The 17,145-nt window shown below is 35.7% G+C and overlaps 1 protein-coding gene across 7 annotated transcripts in view; it reads left to right on the forward strand.

Moving 5' to 3' along the window:
• The window catches only part of LOC111505991 (CUGBP Elav-like family member 1), a 901,046-nt gene that overhangs the window by 558,537 nt on the left and 325,364 nt on the right, over nt 1-17,145 (forward strand). For all 7 annotated transcript variants that reach the window (XR_012467628.1, XM_074183776.1, XM_074183777.1 and 4 more), the window contains one exon: nt 14,777-15,033. Coding sequence is in view for 6 of the 7 variants with exons in the window: in XM_074183776.1 (XP_074039877.1) it covers nt 14,777-15,033 (257 nt within the window). In the remaining variant the exon portion in view is untranslated. The remainder of the gene's footprint in view (nt 1-14,776; nt 15,034-17,145) is intronic.

Genomic DNA, 17,145 nt, shown 5'->3' on the forward strand with positions numbered 1-17,145 from the left:
TTTTTCATTTTTCCACATACAGTGTGTCTCACTTCTCATGGAAACACCCCCGTATCTTCCGTAATATTCGGGGTAGAACGATGAAACTCTCTGGACTGATGGGAATGCTAAAAATGCACCTACCACCTGAATGGGGTTGGCCAAAGTAATATACACTATCCGCCACTCGCGGTGGAACACCCCATTTTTACGGTAAAACATTTTAGGGGGCAAAATAGGCTCAAAATTCCTTCAGATTCGTGATCAGGACTACCAACTTACTACGATTATACTTTTTTTCTGAAAAAATTTCAGTCCTGAAAAATCCGAATTTGTTTCACTTCTCATCTGTCTGTTTTAAAATCTGTTTCTGTTTTGAAATCTGTTTTTTCGTTAATCAGCTGTCGCCCCCATACGAACGACAACTCTCAGAAGTTGAGAAGTTGTGCGACCTAAGGACTAACTAGGATTTTGTTCATCCCAAAACCTCATGTTCTGGGAAGATACAACACCATTCGTGGTAAATAAAGGTAATAATAATAATAATAATAATACGTTTATTGGTCCTTAATATGAGCATACAAGAAGCTATAGGGCAAGTCAAGGTATACAAAATTGTAGTAAAATATATTATTATAGGTATATATATATACATACACATACATACATATATACACACACATACATATATATATATATATTAATATCGGACATAGCACTCATGAAAGTGGCAAACCATAGATACGTGTTTCGGGCTTTTGGCCCATATATATATATATATATATATATATATATATATATGCACATATATACGCATACATACACATATAAGTGAATAAAATAAAATAAATAAATGCTAGCAGACAGCACAGTACATTTGAAGACATAAGAAAACTAAATACTAGCATAAAATAAATATATGTATACAAGTGAATAAAATATGTAAATGCTAGCGGACCGCACAGTATATTTAAAGACATGACAAAAGTTAGCACTAGCAATTGCGACAATATTCAAAATACTCATTCAGATCGTACGGTGTAATATGAAGTAAGAAATCTTTAGTTTTTTTCCTAAAAATGTGTGCCTGATTTATTAACTTCAATTCATTGGGGAGGACGTTATATAGTCTCAATCCCATTACATCAGGTAGATTGTGACAGAGGTTTAGACGTGACTTTGATAGGCGGAGCTCGTTTCTTCTCCTGGTGTTGTAACTATGAAAGTCAGTACTTGTGAGAAACGTGTTTTTCTTTTTATGAATATATGTTAAGACTTCCAAAATATAGAGACCATAAAAAGAAAGAATACCGAATTTCTTGAAGAGATTTCGACATGACTGCAGCTTCGGTGCATTTGTTATGCAACGAATTATTCGTTTTTGTGCAATAAATATATCTTTAGCGGCTGGAGATGTACCCCAGATACTGATTGCATAACTAATTCTGGATTGAACTTGAGCATAATAAAATAATAGTAGTTCAATACATTTCAATACATTTTTTAACATTCTGATTTGATAGCATTTAGAGTTCAGTGAGCCGGTGAGACCTTTGCAGTGTGTTTTAAAAGTAAGGTCGTTGTCAAGAGGTAGCCTCATCACTGTATAAGATATACTTTAAAAAATTCCTGTTATTGAGATAATTTCCCTGCATTCATAAACAATACTCCATATGGCGGATTTCATCTCCTTCGTGCAAAGTATGTAAAAGTTTGGGTTTGAACGCATGCATTTTATGCGTCTTTAAACACCTTCATATTTTATTGCGGCTAATATTGAGTTGAAGCGATAAGTTTCTCAAACTAATTCTAGGATCAGCTTGATGAGCCGCCAATATCCTATCATCATCGATATGATGTTTCACAATTTTTCTGTCCTTTGTTACTTTGCCGGTGCTCATGAATAGATTATATATTTTATGTACAGTTTCAGGGTGTACAGCTACCTCTAGCGGGTGTCTTCTATTAAATTCAGCGGCCGCTTCACGATAAGACCTCACCCCTTCACCAATAATTAAAACAATTTCAATATTTGCTTGAAGTGACAGACGTGCCATGTTGAACTTTGTCAATCAAAATGAGCTGATATCAGTTAAAATGGGAACATCAGAAATATTAAAATATGAACAGGAACTCACGAACAGAAAACAACTGGAACACAGAAACAATATCCAACACAAATACAGGAACAATAAACACAATTGGAACAAAAACACGGCAGAAACAACAGGAACAACGGTGATTCAAAGAACAACAATACTAGAAATAACAAATGCGATGAAAACTGGTCTGGGGGTTGATACAACAAGATCTTTCAACAATATTGTCAGGTTGATAGTGAATATCAATGAGCAACTGTTTTCCATGGTGATTTCAGGGCATCGCATGATTCAATGAGACTGATGCAATTCAATCCCTTCAAATGATTTCAGACAACAATTCAGCAAATAGGTAAAATAATCTAAATTCTACCTGTTCACCGAGTGCGATTTTATTTTTAAAAATTAACAGTTGTTTCGGTGTTGCATTGAGTATGAAGATTAATTTTGTTTCGTACGGTAAAATGTTTCCTCAATATTTTGATAAAGGACCCCACACATTTCTTATGAGAAATGACTTGCCTTAAATTTTGCTGAAATTTTGATATGTTGTAGTTCTTGATGTGCTAATTGAAAGTGTCCACAGCCAAAGCTCAGAATTGTACAGTTTTCGAATATAGATTTTTTCCATTTTTTGCAGTTTTTGCTCATCAATCGAGAGCTCTCACTTCTGGTTGGGATAGAATTTGGATGTTCAGCAACCAGAATTAATTTTACGAATAATCTTCTTCAGTTATAATAGATGCCGCCATCGATGATTTTTCATACACTGCTTCACACTATCTCGATAATCTGAGAATGTGGTGCTGTGACATTTTCCTCAGATAAGCTCAAAATGGATGATAGCATCTCACAGCATCTGTATCTTTCATACCTGAAAGTACTCTCCAGATGGAATGAAGGGGTTCAGGTATTGAAAGCGAACTATTTTGCGCTGTAATATGTTTTACCTAAAAATGGGGGGTTCCATCGCGAGTGGTGGACAGTGTATATCAGTTTGGCCAACCCCATTCAGGTGGTAGGTGCATTTTGAGCATTTCCATCAGTGAGGATACACTACAAAAACACACTCTTGTCTATTTTCCACTATATTTCTTTATTGTTGACCGGTTTCGACTATTACACCATTTTCAAAACTAACTGATTACATTTAAATCTGAGTAATTTATACCTATGTTGCTTATTCTATCATAAATGATTTGATATACCTGATATACCTGATACCCGGTACCTGCGTTTCATATACCTGTAAAATCCATGAACATAACAAAGCTTCCAATATACTGTAGGTTTTGGGATCTGGATTATAGGTTCAGGAGAGGACTATTATTTAAATCAAGTTGTTCGTTGAGGACAATAAAATTGGGATTTTTCTTTGACCTGTTTATTTCCATAGATTCCAACAGATTCATCATCTTCCCTTTTTCGCATGTGTGTAGGATCTTTAAATTATCTTTATCTATTTTATGTTTCAAATTTTGAAGATGTTCATACATTAATGCTTTTCTATCCGAAATGACATGTTCGTGGTACCTTGTATCAAAATTTATCCCAGTTTGGCCTGTATATATGGCCGGGCATTCACCACATTCTATTCTATATATACCAGATCTCTTCCCTTTCTCTAATTTAGGTTTGACATTGAATAATATGTTTCCTAAATTTCCGTTGGATGTGTAGGATGTTTGTAAATAGAATTTTGAGAGATAATTTTTAATATTCTCGGAGATTCTACCAGCATAATTGATACTAACATATTTGTGTTCTGGTCTTATGGAAATTGAGCACAGATTGCACAATACCTTTTGACTCTTTTAACCCGATTTCACAGAAATTGTCTGCATTCAGGTCAATGATACGTAGGGCTTTCACAATACCCCTTTCTGATCAAAACCTTCGAAGTGAAATCGCAATCATTAAACAAATAGCAGTCAATAACAAAATACCTACCACTCTAGTTAACAACATAATAATGAAATATCAACAAAAATCAATAATAAAAGAACTATACTCAATTTCCCGCTAAACCGGTTAAGTATCTAAGGTTTTAATTCAAAGGTGTCGAGTGCTTTCCCTTCAAAACGTTCCATGAAGTGGTTGGCTATCACTGTGCTAGGTGGACTTCCCATCGACACGCCATCTAATTGCTCATAGAAGTTTCCCCTCCGTTGAAAGTAACTCCCTGTGAGACATGCTCTGAAGAGTCAAGTTCACCATGAAGACTGAGCAAAATCAGCGGATAGCATTCCTAGATCTACTAATCGAACGAAGTGGTGGTAGACTAATCCACAAAATGTACCTCATCTCCATTGTAACGGAACGAGCTCGAAGAATATGTGAACCAGAGCAACTAGAACTAGAACACCAACGAGTGAACTAGAGATCGAATGAATAGAGCGTATCCGAGATCAACAAAGCCATGAAACAGAAGAGTCACACGTTTCAAAACGGGGAGAAAGATCGGATGGATGCACGCGCGTATCAACTATTGAGGAAAGACGACATTTAAACAGTTTTCGAACCCACCAGAAAGATACAACAAAGCCTCAGGTCAGCAAAAGACAAAAGGGACCCACTATCAGCAGGATGGATATACCGCATACCTTGCCCTTGTGGAAAGGTATGTATTGAAACCACCAAAAGATTCATGGGAACAAGGCTGAAGGAGCATGAAGAAACTGCAGTCTGGGTCTAACAGACATCTGTGGCAGAACACGCACTAAGTGAAGGAAACCACAAGATTCTGCTTGAAAACACAGAACTCATTGCCCCCAACCAGGGATATTATAGCCGACTGATACGAGTGGCAAGAGAGATCCAGAAACACACATATAATTCCAACAGAACAGAATTGAAGAAGCGGTGAACCTCAATCGAATATGGAACTCCATTCTGAGAAGTTCAAGGAAAGCAGAAAGCATAACGGCAGGTGAAAAATAGTCAATGAATGTTGACGACAAATTACCTGAGTCAGGTACATGTAGCACTTCAAACTACTTGACACAGCATAAACACGTTACGAAACCGTAATTTTCAGTCATCGGAATGTATAAATCTCTGAAGAAGCTAGCCACTCGCGTCGGCGAAACATCAGAAAGAAGTTTCAAAATTCCACGGCTTTCGAACCCGAAAAATAGTGACATTGCAAACCTCGGTCGCGGAAGACTCGTCCATTAGCAAGTTGAATAAAAGCTTGTAAGACTAATGAAGAATAATAGACAATTAATTGAATATTCCATAATTCGAAACATATGTTTCTAACCTTGAAACATCTCAAAAGCGTATTTTTCTATAATATTTTTTATAATACATGATGAATAATGAATTTCCAGGTAAAGTAATTGACCTGCATCAATACTCATCAAAAATATAGAAAATATTACCTCTACATAATGAAATTGAAAATTTCTATTTGTTTAGACCCTGAGGAAATACTGAGAATGTTTTATAAAGATAAATACACTTCTAGCGTTTGTTCTTACCGTTTGATTACAGTAGAAATAATTCCATTAATTTCATTGGTATTGGAGTTGAACTCCAAAACTTTAAACTTTGAGTAAACATCAAGTGGCGGAACGATTTCACCCCTAAACACTAAATTTCTGTTCAAACACTAATACAAAATTCATTGCAGGATTTGTGAAGCTAATGACTCGGAAAGTTTGTTTATTTTCGCGAAATTGGAACATTATTTGATGTTGTTTGTTGTCTCCCGTACTTATTTGTATAGTATATTGCGAAATAAACGGCTGTTTGGTTTCTGCATACTGAAAGGAATGAATTCGAAGTTGAGGGACTTGTGCAGAGTAAATTTCAGTAATGGGGTATCCTAGAAATAGTTTCATCCATTATTATTTTCATTACCGTTGCCAGTTTTGTGTATCAAATTTTTCTGAAACATTGATTTTTACCTAACTAACTAAACTGTGATCATTGATTTGAAGTAGTGACAATGGTGATTATACGTGAAATCAAGGATGAAATGAAAAATTCCGTGAATACAAGTATTCATGCTATTTTAAAAGAGGAGAATTTCATTGAACAAATTGCCCAAAAAGTCTTGGAAAGTGTAGCAAAAACTGTCAGTATAAAAATTGCTGAAATCGAACAGAAGATATGAACAAGGAAGTTGTACTCAATAGTGCGGTTATCAAGGAGTTAAAAGAAAAAACTTTAATGCTCGAATCAGAAAGACCTTCCATTTGTATCTGTATCCAATATCGGGTGCAAACTAGTTATGCAGTTATGCAGCAGACAATGTGGCTCCTTGTCGTTATAATCTATATGCACTTTCAAGTCACAGTGGGACTACTTACAACGGACATTACACAGCATATTGCAGACACTCATATAGTGGCACGTGGCATGAATACAACGATTCACACGTGTTCCCAATTTCGCCAAAATCACTTGTGAGCAATGAGGCATATGTCCTCTTTTATGAACAGGAGAGAACGAAGCAGCACCTTCGATGTGATTTTTTCTTCTTTCCTTTTTGTTATAATCTTAATTCTTTGAATTGATTTGTATTTCATGATTGTTCGTAAATAGTAATTATATTTAATTTTACAAAAAAAAAAAACTAGTTTTGGGATAATTTCATATTGTGAACACAAGTCATCATCATCAACTTTCACCATACTATAAATAAAGTGTTGCATGTGAAATTTTTTCAATTTCAGATAATGGTATCCACAATTAATCATATGCAATGATGAATGGAATGAAAATTGAGTTCAACAAAAACCTCATTGAATATTCCATTTAAGCCAAAGTTCCACAATTATTGCTTCACCCTATATAATTATATTCACACCATTGGATAGCATATTTTATAGTCTTTTCAATGATGTATCACAAGTAGGGTTTTGGAATTTAAACTTTTTTTGTTTTGGTGGGTGAAGCCTAGGGTGTTGATGAGGGTGAGTTCTCTTTTATGTCACTTCAGTTCCCCCTTACTATCCTAGAAACGGTTTTAAACATTTTTCGATGTCAGCTTTCGGTCGTGAGATATAGCCCATTGTAAGTTTTAAAATTGACACACTGTATAAACTTTAGAAAAACAAATTAGGAGGCAAGAATGATACTCCAACATATATCACACAATTTGCTTTCCAACATTCCAGTTCCTAATTATGATCAATTCATTGGTTAATTCATTTTGTTTTTGTGGATTATCTGGGATGGAGTATGAATTCAAAATGAAGAGAAAACTCCAGAAGTTCATTAACATCATTATCCTTTCAGTTTCACGACGCATTTGACATAAAAAAGATACTACGAATGATTAGAAATTTACTCGAAAAGACATTTCTCTTTTAAGAGAGTTTGAAATTACTTTCTCAGATCAGACGGATTACTGTTGCATGTTGAATGGAAATACAGACTTGATCAACTTAAAGAGTCTTGACTCATCAAAAGGATGAGTAATGCGACTTTCTAAGAATTGTATATATTTCGAAAGTCGTTTTTGTCCCAAAGAAAATGGGATCCATTGTTTCATCTCAAAAGAACTGTAAAAAAAAATATTTCTTTAACGAGAGTTCAGAAGTTCTCGTCTTTAGGGCTCTTGGAAACTTTTTTCTTCTTTAAACTTGTCGACGGGTAATGTTTATGAATTCATTATTGTGTATCTACACTAGACACTTTCTCAATCAAATTGAAATGAGTTAATTTTGAGAAGAAATCAATTTTCGGAAAAGACAGATTTTGGCTTTCCACCTCCTCATCTTCATGCAAAAAATGTACAAATCTCACAAAGGAAAGAAAGAAGCAATTAATTTCAGACATAAACTGTTAGGTGAAGACCTTTCGAAACAACCACTTCTATAGAACTATTTTTATATGAACATTAAAATATAGAAAATACACTTTTTCTTATTCAGTTCGAACTCCAATAGAGTATAGAATTGAATTAGATATCATTCACATGCTTGTTACAATCTATTTTTAATGATAGAGAAAATATTTCACCTACATAAACACTGTCATCCTCAATAGCATTCATCGATGTTTCGTAATACGACACTAACCTCATTGCCCTTCAGCATCAATTAAAACAAGAAAACAAGACTTGCCTTATTGCCTCTCAGCATGAATCTGGATGACAATAAAAGGTAAAGCACTCAATTCATTCATAAAATTACGACCTTATGTCTCGAATGAGACATACTCGATGCCAGTACGTAATGACATCCAGTAGCTCATTTGATTTGGTCCCAGCCAAAAGAATTTCGAAAGGTGTATACTTTCAGGAGAGATACAAATTTGAGAATGAAAGATTTTGGCTTTTTGTTTCCCCATCTCTATACAAAAAAAATTAAATTTGTACTCCAAACATCAGATATTACCCACAGGATTTCTACACAATATTAATTTATTTATTTATTTATACAGTGTTCTACAGGTTATACCCAACTACAGAACGGGGATATTATAAGTCAAATCACAATGCAATACAATTACAATAGGGTAAAAACAATACATATAGAATTAGCTGAAGTGAAAAGACCTAATCTCAGAGATAGAACAGTATAAAATGTTGAGCTGACAACTTGCTGAATTGCATTTGACACACATGTTATGCACAGGTGAACGTTTCAGAATATTTAGACATGGTGTTGGCAGATGAAAGAATTAACCACTCTAGAGGTTGGTCTAGGTACATTGAATTTAAGTTTTTGCAGAATATGTGGGTCGATGATCAACTTATTATTCGGTTTGGAAAGAAAAATCGTGAACTGACAATCACGACGTCGACCCAAGCTATTCATAGCATGTCTAGCTAACAATGCATCATGGGTAAATCCAATTGGTGGATAGATCTTGTCTGATCTATAGAAGATAACTTTAAGGAAACGATGTTTACTGATTCCGCTTTCTCTGTATACAACTGATGAGAATATGAATGAATTTTCTAATTTTGATCTGACGAAAGCATAGTATAAGGTTTTCGATGTAGATGGATCCGAGAAATCTCCGCAGAACCGTGCAATGAATCCATAACATTCTGTTTGCAGCAGACAGAGTGGCTTCAGTGTTTGGAAAGAAGGAAAGTTTTGTGTCAAAGGTAACGCATAAATCGGTGAATATGAGAGGCCGTTGACGTGGAATATCATTTATTGAATAAAGATATGAAAATGGCCAATTTTTTAGAATTTTTCGAAAACACCATTGCTCAACATGTTTCAGATTGCGGGAGAGTTGAAGACAGTCCTCGATGCCATCGATCTCACAATATAATTTCAGGTCATCCGCGTATATCAATAAGTTGATGTCAATGACCTCAACTATGTCCTCAATGAATGCGTAAAAAGAAGTGAACCTAGGTTGCTTTCTTGTGGAACACCCAAGGTAGCTGCATATTCCACAGACTTGAAGCCATTGAATATAAAATACTGACACCTGTCAGTGAAGTATGATACAAAAAGTTGGATCAGGGTCAGAGGAAAGCTGTACCTGTACAATTTCGATAACAGTAATCCGTGATCAAGTCTGTCGAACGCCTTAGAGAAGTCCGTATGTATAACATCAGTTTGGGGTCTCCTATCAATGGTTTTAGTAATATATTGGATACCATTGAAAAGGTTGGTAATTGTCGAGCGACCTTTCATAAAACAATGTTCATGGTGTAATTTGATTACTCGAATGAGGATATAATCTGAATAGATCAGAATTTCAAACACTCTAGCGAAGTTGCATATTATTGATATGGGTCTTTAATTACCGACATCAAGCTTGTCTAGTATATGAATAGGAAAAATTCCACCCACATAGAACAATGTCATCTTCAATGGCGGACAAACCTTTTTCAAATCAAACAATATCAGTATGACTCGGATTAAATCAAATGAGCAAATGAATGTCATTACGTATTTTCATCGATGACATGAGTATATTACATTTTAGGTTTTATTGTATGAAAAAATTGATATTTCAGATATTCATTATAATTGTATTCGCTCTTTCATAGATTTCTAATCAAAATAGAATCATATTTGAAAATGGAAGTAAGAACTGATAAAATTCACGATGAAACATTGTCAACCACTTTCAAACGAAAGGCAAGTGTCTTATTGCGAAACATCGATATCAACCATTGGGAATGACAATGTTCCATGTAAGTGGAATGCTTCCTCTTCATATACTATATTGTGTAGCAAACCTGTGATATCTGATTCAATTCTACAACGAGTGTTTGGAGTACAAACTGTATAGGAAAAATTATTTTTTGTATAATCCAAGGTTCATATAAAAGTATTTGTTTGGAAAGTATTTTTTTTTCGTGTAATTCAATGTTTATATGGAAGTAGTTATTTGGAGAGGGCTTTCTCCTCAGGTATGTTTCTGAAAATTACTTTTAGAGAGTTTATTCGGAAATCAATTTCTTCTTTCCTTTCTTCGGAATATTCCCACATTTTTTTGCATGAAGATGGAGGAGTGGAAAGCCGAAACCTCTCTTTCTCAATTAAGTTACCCGTACAACTTTGAAGAGGTTGGATTCGGAAATCAAATATGTTGTTTTCCATAAAAAATTTGAGTTACGTCTTCAATTGCAACAACAAGCTCCAATGGACGGGATTATTCAAGAATAAGTTGTATGATTCACTACTGTTTTGAGAAAAATAATTGAAATACGACAATTTTATTCATGAGAAAAAAGGCTACTAAGGGATATTTCATCGAGATATTACCCAACAATTCAATACACATTTGATTTTGATGACATTACAATTCATTTAATTATTATGTATCATTATAAATCCAAGATGACCGCAACTACAAAATGGCGGATCACACATTGCTTCACAATAACCTCAATATGGGTATCAAATGACAGGGCTCGACTAGTAGAATTTGTTAAAAAAAATCTGTTTTTCCGTTGATCAGCTGTCGCCCCCATACGAACGACAACTCTCAGAAGTTGAAAAACTTGTGCGAGCTAAGGACTAACGAGGTCTTACCTCGAAGTCCTACCTTTTAACGTGTGATTTCTAACACGGAGAGTTGGAAGTATAGAATGGAAGTATACTTTGAAACAGATGCAAATCCAAGATAACCGCAGCTACAAGATGGTGGATTACACGTTACCTTTCAATACTGAGGCACTAAATGAACTAAACAGAATGAGAAGAATTGAGTAAAAAACTAGAAACTAAAAAGACGAAAGAAAAATAAGTAAACTAAAATTGTGGACGGTTTTATTGACAAAAAAATAATGATGTAGATAATGTACTAAAAACTGAAAAATAATTCGGAAGGTCCTAGGTAGCTGTTACCACTCCTTCAATCATTCTCATTTTCAATAGTCTATTTTCAGACCGACAATATCAGTGATTGCTTTTGGAATATTCGCCAAAATCTAGATTTGTCGAATTCAGTTCATTGAAAAAGGCGAAGAAACTTTCAATACTGTGTCATATTCGTTGCAATATGATATAAACCAATTCCTAATGCGACGTTTCATTTATTATATTCCAACCAACGTTTCCAGTAACCATCTTTTTCGTATATCTGGTGGCCAAATACTTGACAACCCTACTGCAGCCATCGATAGAAAATACGGAGTCATTCATTAAGGACTGGGGACACTTTATCGAAAAAGGTAGAAATATTAAGTTAGGTCTTGAAGACATACTACAAAGCTTCGACGTGGTCTCCTTGTACACGTTTCTAGGTATTTACATTGACAATACGCTCAATTTTATTGAACATATCAAACAACTTAAAAGTAAAATTCATTCTGGATGTTATTCGGTGAGAGTAACTTCAATAAATTTGGGAATCAAAACTGCCAGAACGATGTATTATTTACTCCCTTATTGAATACCACCTAGGTTTTGATATACCGTATACCATTTACAAAAATATGTCGCTATTTGAGGCTTCATGCCATTCTCACAGTAACCGTTCCTCCGCGTTGGAATTGACAATTCCTTTAACAAATTTGGTCAGGAATTCTATTTATCACAATGGAGTCAAGATGTTCAATCACTTGCCCTTAGATATAAGACAGGCTAATTTGACCAACAGCATGTTTAGAATAAGAGTAAAAACATTTTTGGCTGATAGACCCTATTATAATTTGCAAGAGTTCTATAATAATTAATTCACGTGACCAAATGTGTATATTTGAATTTAGGTTATATAATTTCAAGAACTACACTTCATGATTTGATCTCCAAAAAAGTTTGTGGATCTTCATCAAGTAACGGCCGAATCAATCAGAAAAAAAATAGGTTATATAAGATTTTTATTTATTATTTCATTATTATTAGATATTATTATTATGGTTCTGATCAAGGACTCGATACGGCTTATTGGCGAAGTAAAACCAGCAGATTCAACCGCTCTTTTTGCTCATTGTTTATCATTAACTTACTTCCAGTAGGATGGTGTTTTTTACGAACAAACTGATGGTACCGCAATGGGCGGTACCATCTCATGAATATTTTTGAATAACGAGCATTGGAGCAAGCGGCCGTGAAACCATATTATTGGCTGCGTTATGTTGATGAGACGTTCGTGGTATGGAAGATGGTGGAGATTTTCTATCACATCTGAACTCTGTCGACCCTGAAATCAAATTCACAATGGGACAAGAAACCCGAGGGACTCCAGCCTCCTTAGATATTCTTCTGAATAGACGTAAAAGATACTGGGCCAAAGATTGTAGAAGAAAACCAACACACACAGACAGATAACCCGAACTAAAACTCTCACCATCAGCCACAACAAAAGAGAGAACTGAATAAATATGTTGGTTGAGAGAGCACGGCATATCTCTGAACCTGAGACTCTTCCTGAGCAGATCAATCTCCTGAAAAATGGCATTACAGGAAATAGGTATAGTGAAGGAGAATTTGAGCTGGCCATACAACCCAGGAGAAATAACACCAAAGTTACCCCAGCTAGGCTGGTCATGGGAAATGCTTTCGTACCCTATGTTGAAAATGTTACGGATCGGATTGGAAACATATTAGAGAAATACGACGAGAAACCAATATTTAGCCCAACAAAAAACTATCAGATAAAGTCTAAGGTCAGCTTAGGATACCAAAGAACATGTATCAGTAGAGTAGAGAGGGTGAGTGTAAGCCCACACACTTAGGCCACATGTGACCCATTGTACATCCTCCCGAGGAGTTGTCCTCCTAGATCATCGTCCATCTTGTCCTTTCCAGGAAGGTGGACAGATCACTGGGATATATCTCCTTTATATCGGCAGATATAGGCCAAGACACGCCGAACACACACGCTTTTATTGACGATAACTCCGGACACTCGCATAAGACATGCCTTACAGTTTAATCTTTCTGTTCATACATCCTGCATAGCGGGGTGTCCACTAGCCCTGTAATATGGAGGTGTTAATTTAGTTGACAGTGGCCAGTCAAAAATTCTTCTGTTGGGCGTAGGTTTTTCCTGGTCATCACCAGATATTTGTTCGGCGCCAGCTTCCCAGGGTCGCCCAGGGTGATCTTGGCAAGACTGCATCCTTTGAATCCATCCCATCTCTTTAGAGATTGATCATGGGTGTGACGTTCGGCTGGTTCCGCAATTGTCGAAGTCATCAGGCCGTAGGTGTCACTGAGTCCTTAAATTCTTAGTCCAGCCGCTTCCTTGGCTAAAGTGTTGGCAATGCGATTACCTTTACCACTGTCATGCTTTTTATCCCACTTCAGGATGATGTTATTATCTATCAAGGCTTTGCCTAAATCTTGGTGGCACTCCAGTACTAGCCCTGAGGTAACAAGTTGTCTGTTCAAGGCTAATATGGCTTGTCTACTATCAGTGCTGATTATTATGTTTTTGCCAGAAATTTCTTTCCTGGTAATTTTTTTTGTGGCGATTGAGATACCAGCCAGTTCTGTTTGAACCACGCTGGTATTTATTCCCATTTCCCATCAAATCCTTAGGCTTAGTGATCTGTAGTAAACTACACATCCTGAGCCTTATTTGGTCTTTGAGTCGTCTGTATATATGTGTATTGCATTTGTAGCAACCAAAGAACCTTTGACAACACACGAGTTATACTGGTTTCCTTATATTTGCGTAACGGTTTACATTGGAACCACGGAAAGAATTGTAGGTACCCGTCTTTCTGAACACAAGTGAAATTGTCGACTTGAACAAACCGACAAATTAGCTGTAGCCGACCAGGCTCTCAACAGAGAAGGCACTCACATTATTTCATTCGAAGATAGAGTACACCAATACTTGATAAAACTCAAAATTACATTCCAAGAGTATATAGAAATGAGTATACACAAATGACGTCAGGTAATTCAATTGAGATAAACCAAGTCACGTCCACTGATGATAATATGAAACCAGAGTCAAATACCAGCATCGTAGTTAATGCATTCAGAACAACGGAAACAACAGCTTGAGCACTAACTCGGGCAATGCGAACGTGACCACATCGCCTTTGATAAGGTCCACCGCAAACTTGTACAAAACGTTAAGCATAAAAACCTGCAGACTACGGCAAAAAAAAAATAGCTTTCACACAGTCTTGGGCCGTAAAAGTTTAAATTATTTGATCCAGAACTTCTACACGAAAATTTTTTTTAAACTTCACTTGTTCACCTCAAGCTCCCAATGGATTCCCGTTGTGACACTCTGTATATTACTTCCTATATTCTCTGAAATTTCTGGTCTGCTATTTACACTAATCAGCTCCTCTCTTGTTTCAGCTCCTTGGCCATGAATAATAACAACAACATCAACACGAACAACAATAACAACAATAGTAGCAACAATAATCTCCTGAACAGCTCGCAGCAAACGACGAAAATCGAGCAAGAACAACCCGATAGCGATACCATAAAAATGTTCGTCGGTCAAGTGCCGCGTTCGATGGACGAGAACGATTTGCGAAGCATGTTCGAGGAGTACGGAAGAGTACATTCAATCAATGTTCTGAGGGATAAGGCGACAGGAGCAAGTAAAGGTATGAAAGTATATTTTTTTTTAGGAAAAGATGTTAGGTTTTGTGTGTCGAACGTGGAGTTCTCACCTCAATCATGAGAGCAACACAAACTTCTTTTCTTAGAAATAAAACGTAATATTTTTTGATAGCATTTATCACATCCAAAGGTACTATAGATTGTATTCTCACGAGCATGTTCTGAAGAATACACTACTCTGTATTTACAATTTTCAATGTCAACGTTTCAGCCATTACTCTGGCCTTCTTCAGGGCTACAATGAAAATAATATTTTGAATATTGAAACATCACTGCAGTTGAGCTACAATGTTCGAAAAAAAATCCAGTGCAATACAATTCTGATCAGCAAACTCACCTTAACTGTAACGTATATACACTGTGTCCAAGATAAGAATGAACAGCATTTGGATATCGGAAACGGTGAGTGATACGGGGTCGATTGAATAAGAGAAAAGTAGCGCAATTATGTGCCTAATAATATGACATTCAGGAAGTTTTGATATTCCGAGTAGTTTTGGAGATACGAAACCTAACTTTATTTTCAAAGGAAATGTAAATCAAATAGCACTTTGCAATGGCCACTTCAGAAGAACTACACGATAACATAACAGAATTCGGTAAATTTTCGTTTTGAGGGCACCCGCGATTTTCAAAAACTTTTTGAGTGTACTTACGAATTTTGATGCGTAGATTACGAATCCGAAAAAAGCGACTTTCCCCTTATTTACAAAGTTACGGCCCTTCAAAGTACAGAAAAGGGCAACTTTTCAGCCTTCTTTGTCACAAAGTAAACCATTGAAAAACACAAGCATTTATTCACTGGGTCACCTTTACACCTTATTCCTTCTTCTTTGACACTTTTCTCTTCAATAATCAACATTTTTCCAATAAAAATGTTGAAAAAAGTACGGAGCTGCTTTTTGGTTATATATATCTGTATTTTACGTTTTTAAGGTTGATGGCTTGGTTGGTACGACTGATGCAGTCAATATTCCTAAAGTAATTCAAATGTTTTTTACCTTCATTCTGCAGATCTAAATTGGTTTTTGGTGGTGTATTACAAATTTGAAATAGTGGACGGCGGCAAATACCAACCGCTTTTTTCTGAAATCTGTTTAAAATCTTTTTTTCCGTTAATCAGTAGTAACTAACTTAAAAATAGAAGAATGTCACCAGGAGAAGCATTCGTTTTTAAATAAAGTTTTTTATAAGAAAAATGTTCATTATTGAAGTGAAAAGTGTCAAAGAAGGAGGAATAAGGTGTGTAGGTGACCTAGTGAATAGATGCTTGTGTTTTCAAATAGTTTATTTAGTGAAAAAGAAAGCTGAAAAGTTGCCCTTTTCTGGACTTTTTAAATTTGTAAATAAGGGAGAGCGCCGCTTTTTTTCCTTTCGAATTCGTAATCTACGCATCAAAACACGTAAGTACATCCAAAAATTTTTTCAAAATCGCCAGGTGCCCTCAAAACGAAAATTTACCCAGAATTCTTCTGCGGCGTTTCGTCTTTTAGAAAACATCATCAACTTTGCATTTTTATATGGATCGAAACTAAAGTATACCGTGTATACGACTCCATTTTCCATTGTGAATACAGCAACGTATCACACAATATGATGTCATAACCATAAATATCAATTACCAGGTTGTCGCCTCTCTGGATACTTATTAGAGTACGCATGTTCAGCATCAGCACAATTTCTTTGGCACAAAATGTAAGATGACAACATATCGAATATTTCAGTATTCGATGTCGTTTTCCAGGTAGGTAGGTAGGCACATAGCTACATGTAAAAGTAGGAACGGTAATATGTGAAAAATTCTACCAAACAACAGTTTTACTATGACAACAGAACATTATGTGTCATTTTTTTCCAGCGCGTACTATCTAAAATTGAAGAAAAGCAGGTTAAGTAATCACTTTTTATTTTGCGCGAGAAATGGTTATGAAATCATATTGTGTGATGCGTTGCTGTATTCACAATGAAAAATGGAGTCGTATATAGGGTATACTTCAGTTTCGGCCCATATAAAAATACAAAGTTGATGATGTGACAAATCATTTTGATTGGCGTACAATTCTGTTTCTAATGGTACCCTGAATTAATATTTTGTG

Source organism: Leptinotarsa decemlineata, unplaced genomic scaffold (assembly GCF_025532065.1).
Source record: "Leptinotarsa decemlineata unplaced genomic scaffold, Ldec_3_MD MMD2_tig00026345_RagTag_RagTag, whole genome shotgun sequence".
In the NCBI taxonomy this organism is placed as follows: Eukaryota; Metazoa; Arthropoda; class Insecta; order Coleoptera; family Chrysomelidae; genus Leptinotarsa; species Leptinotarsa decemlineata.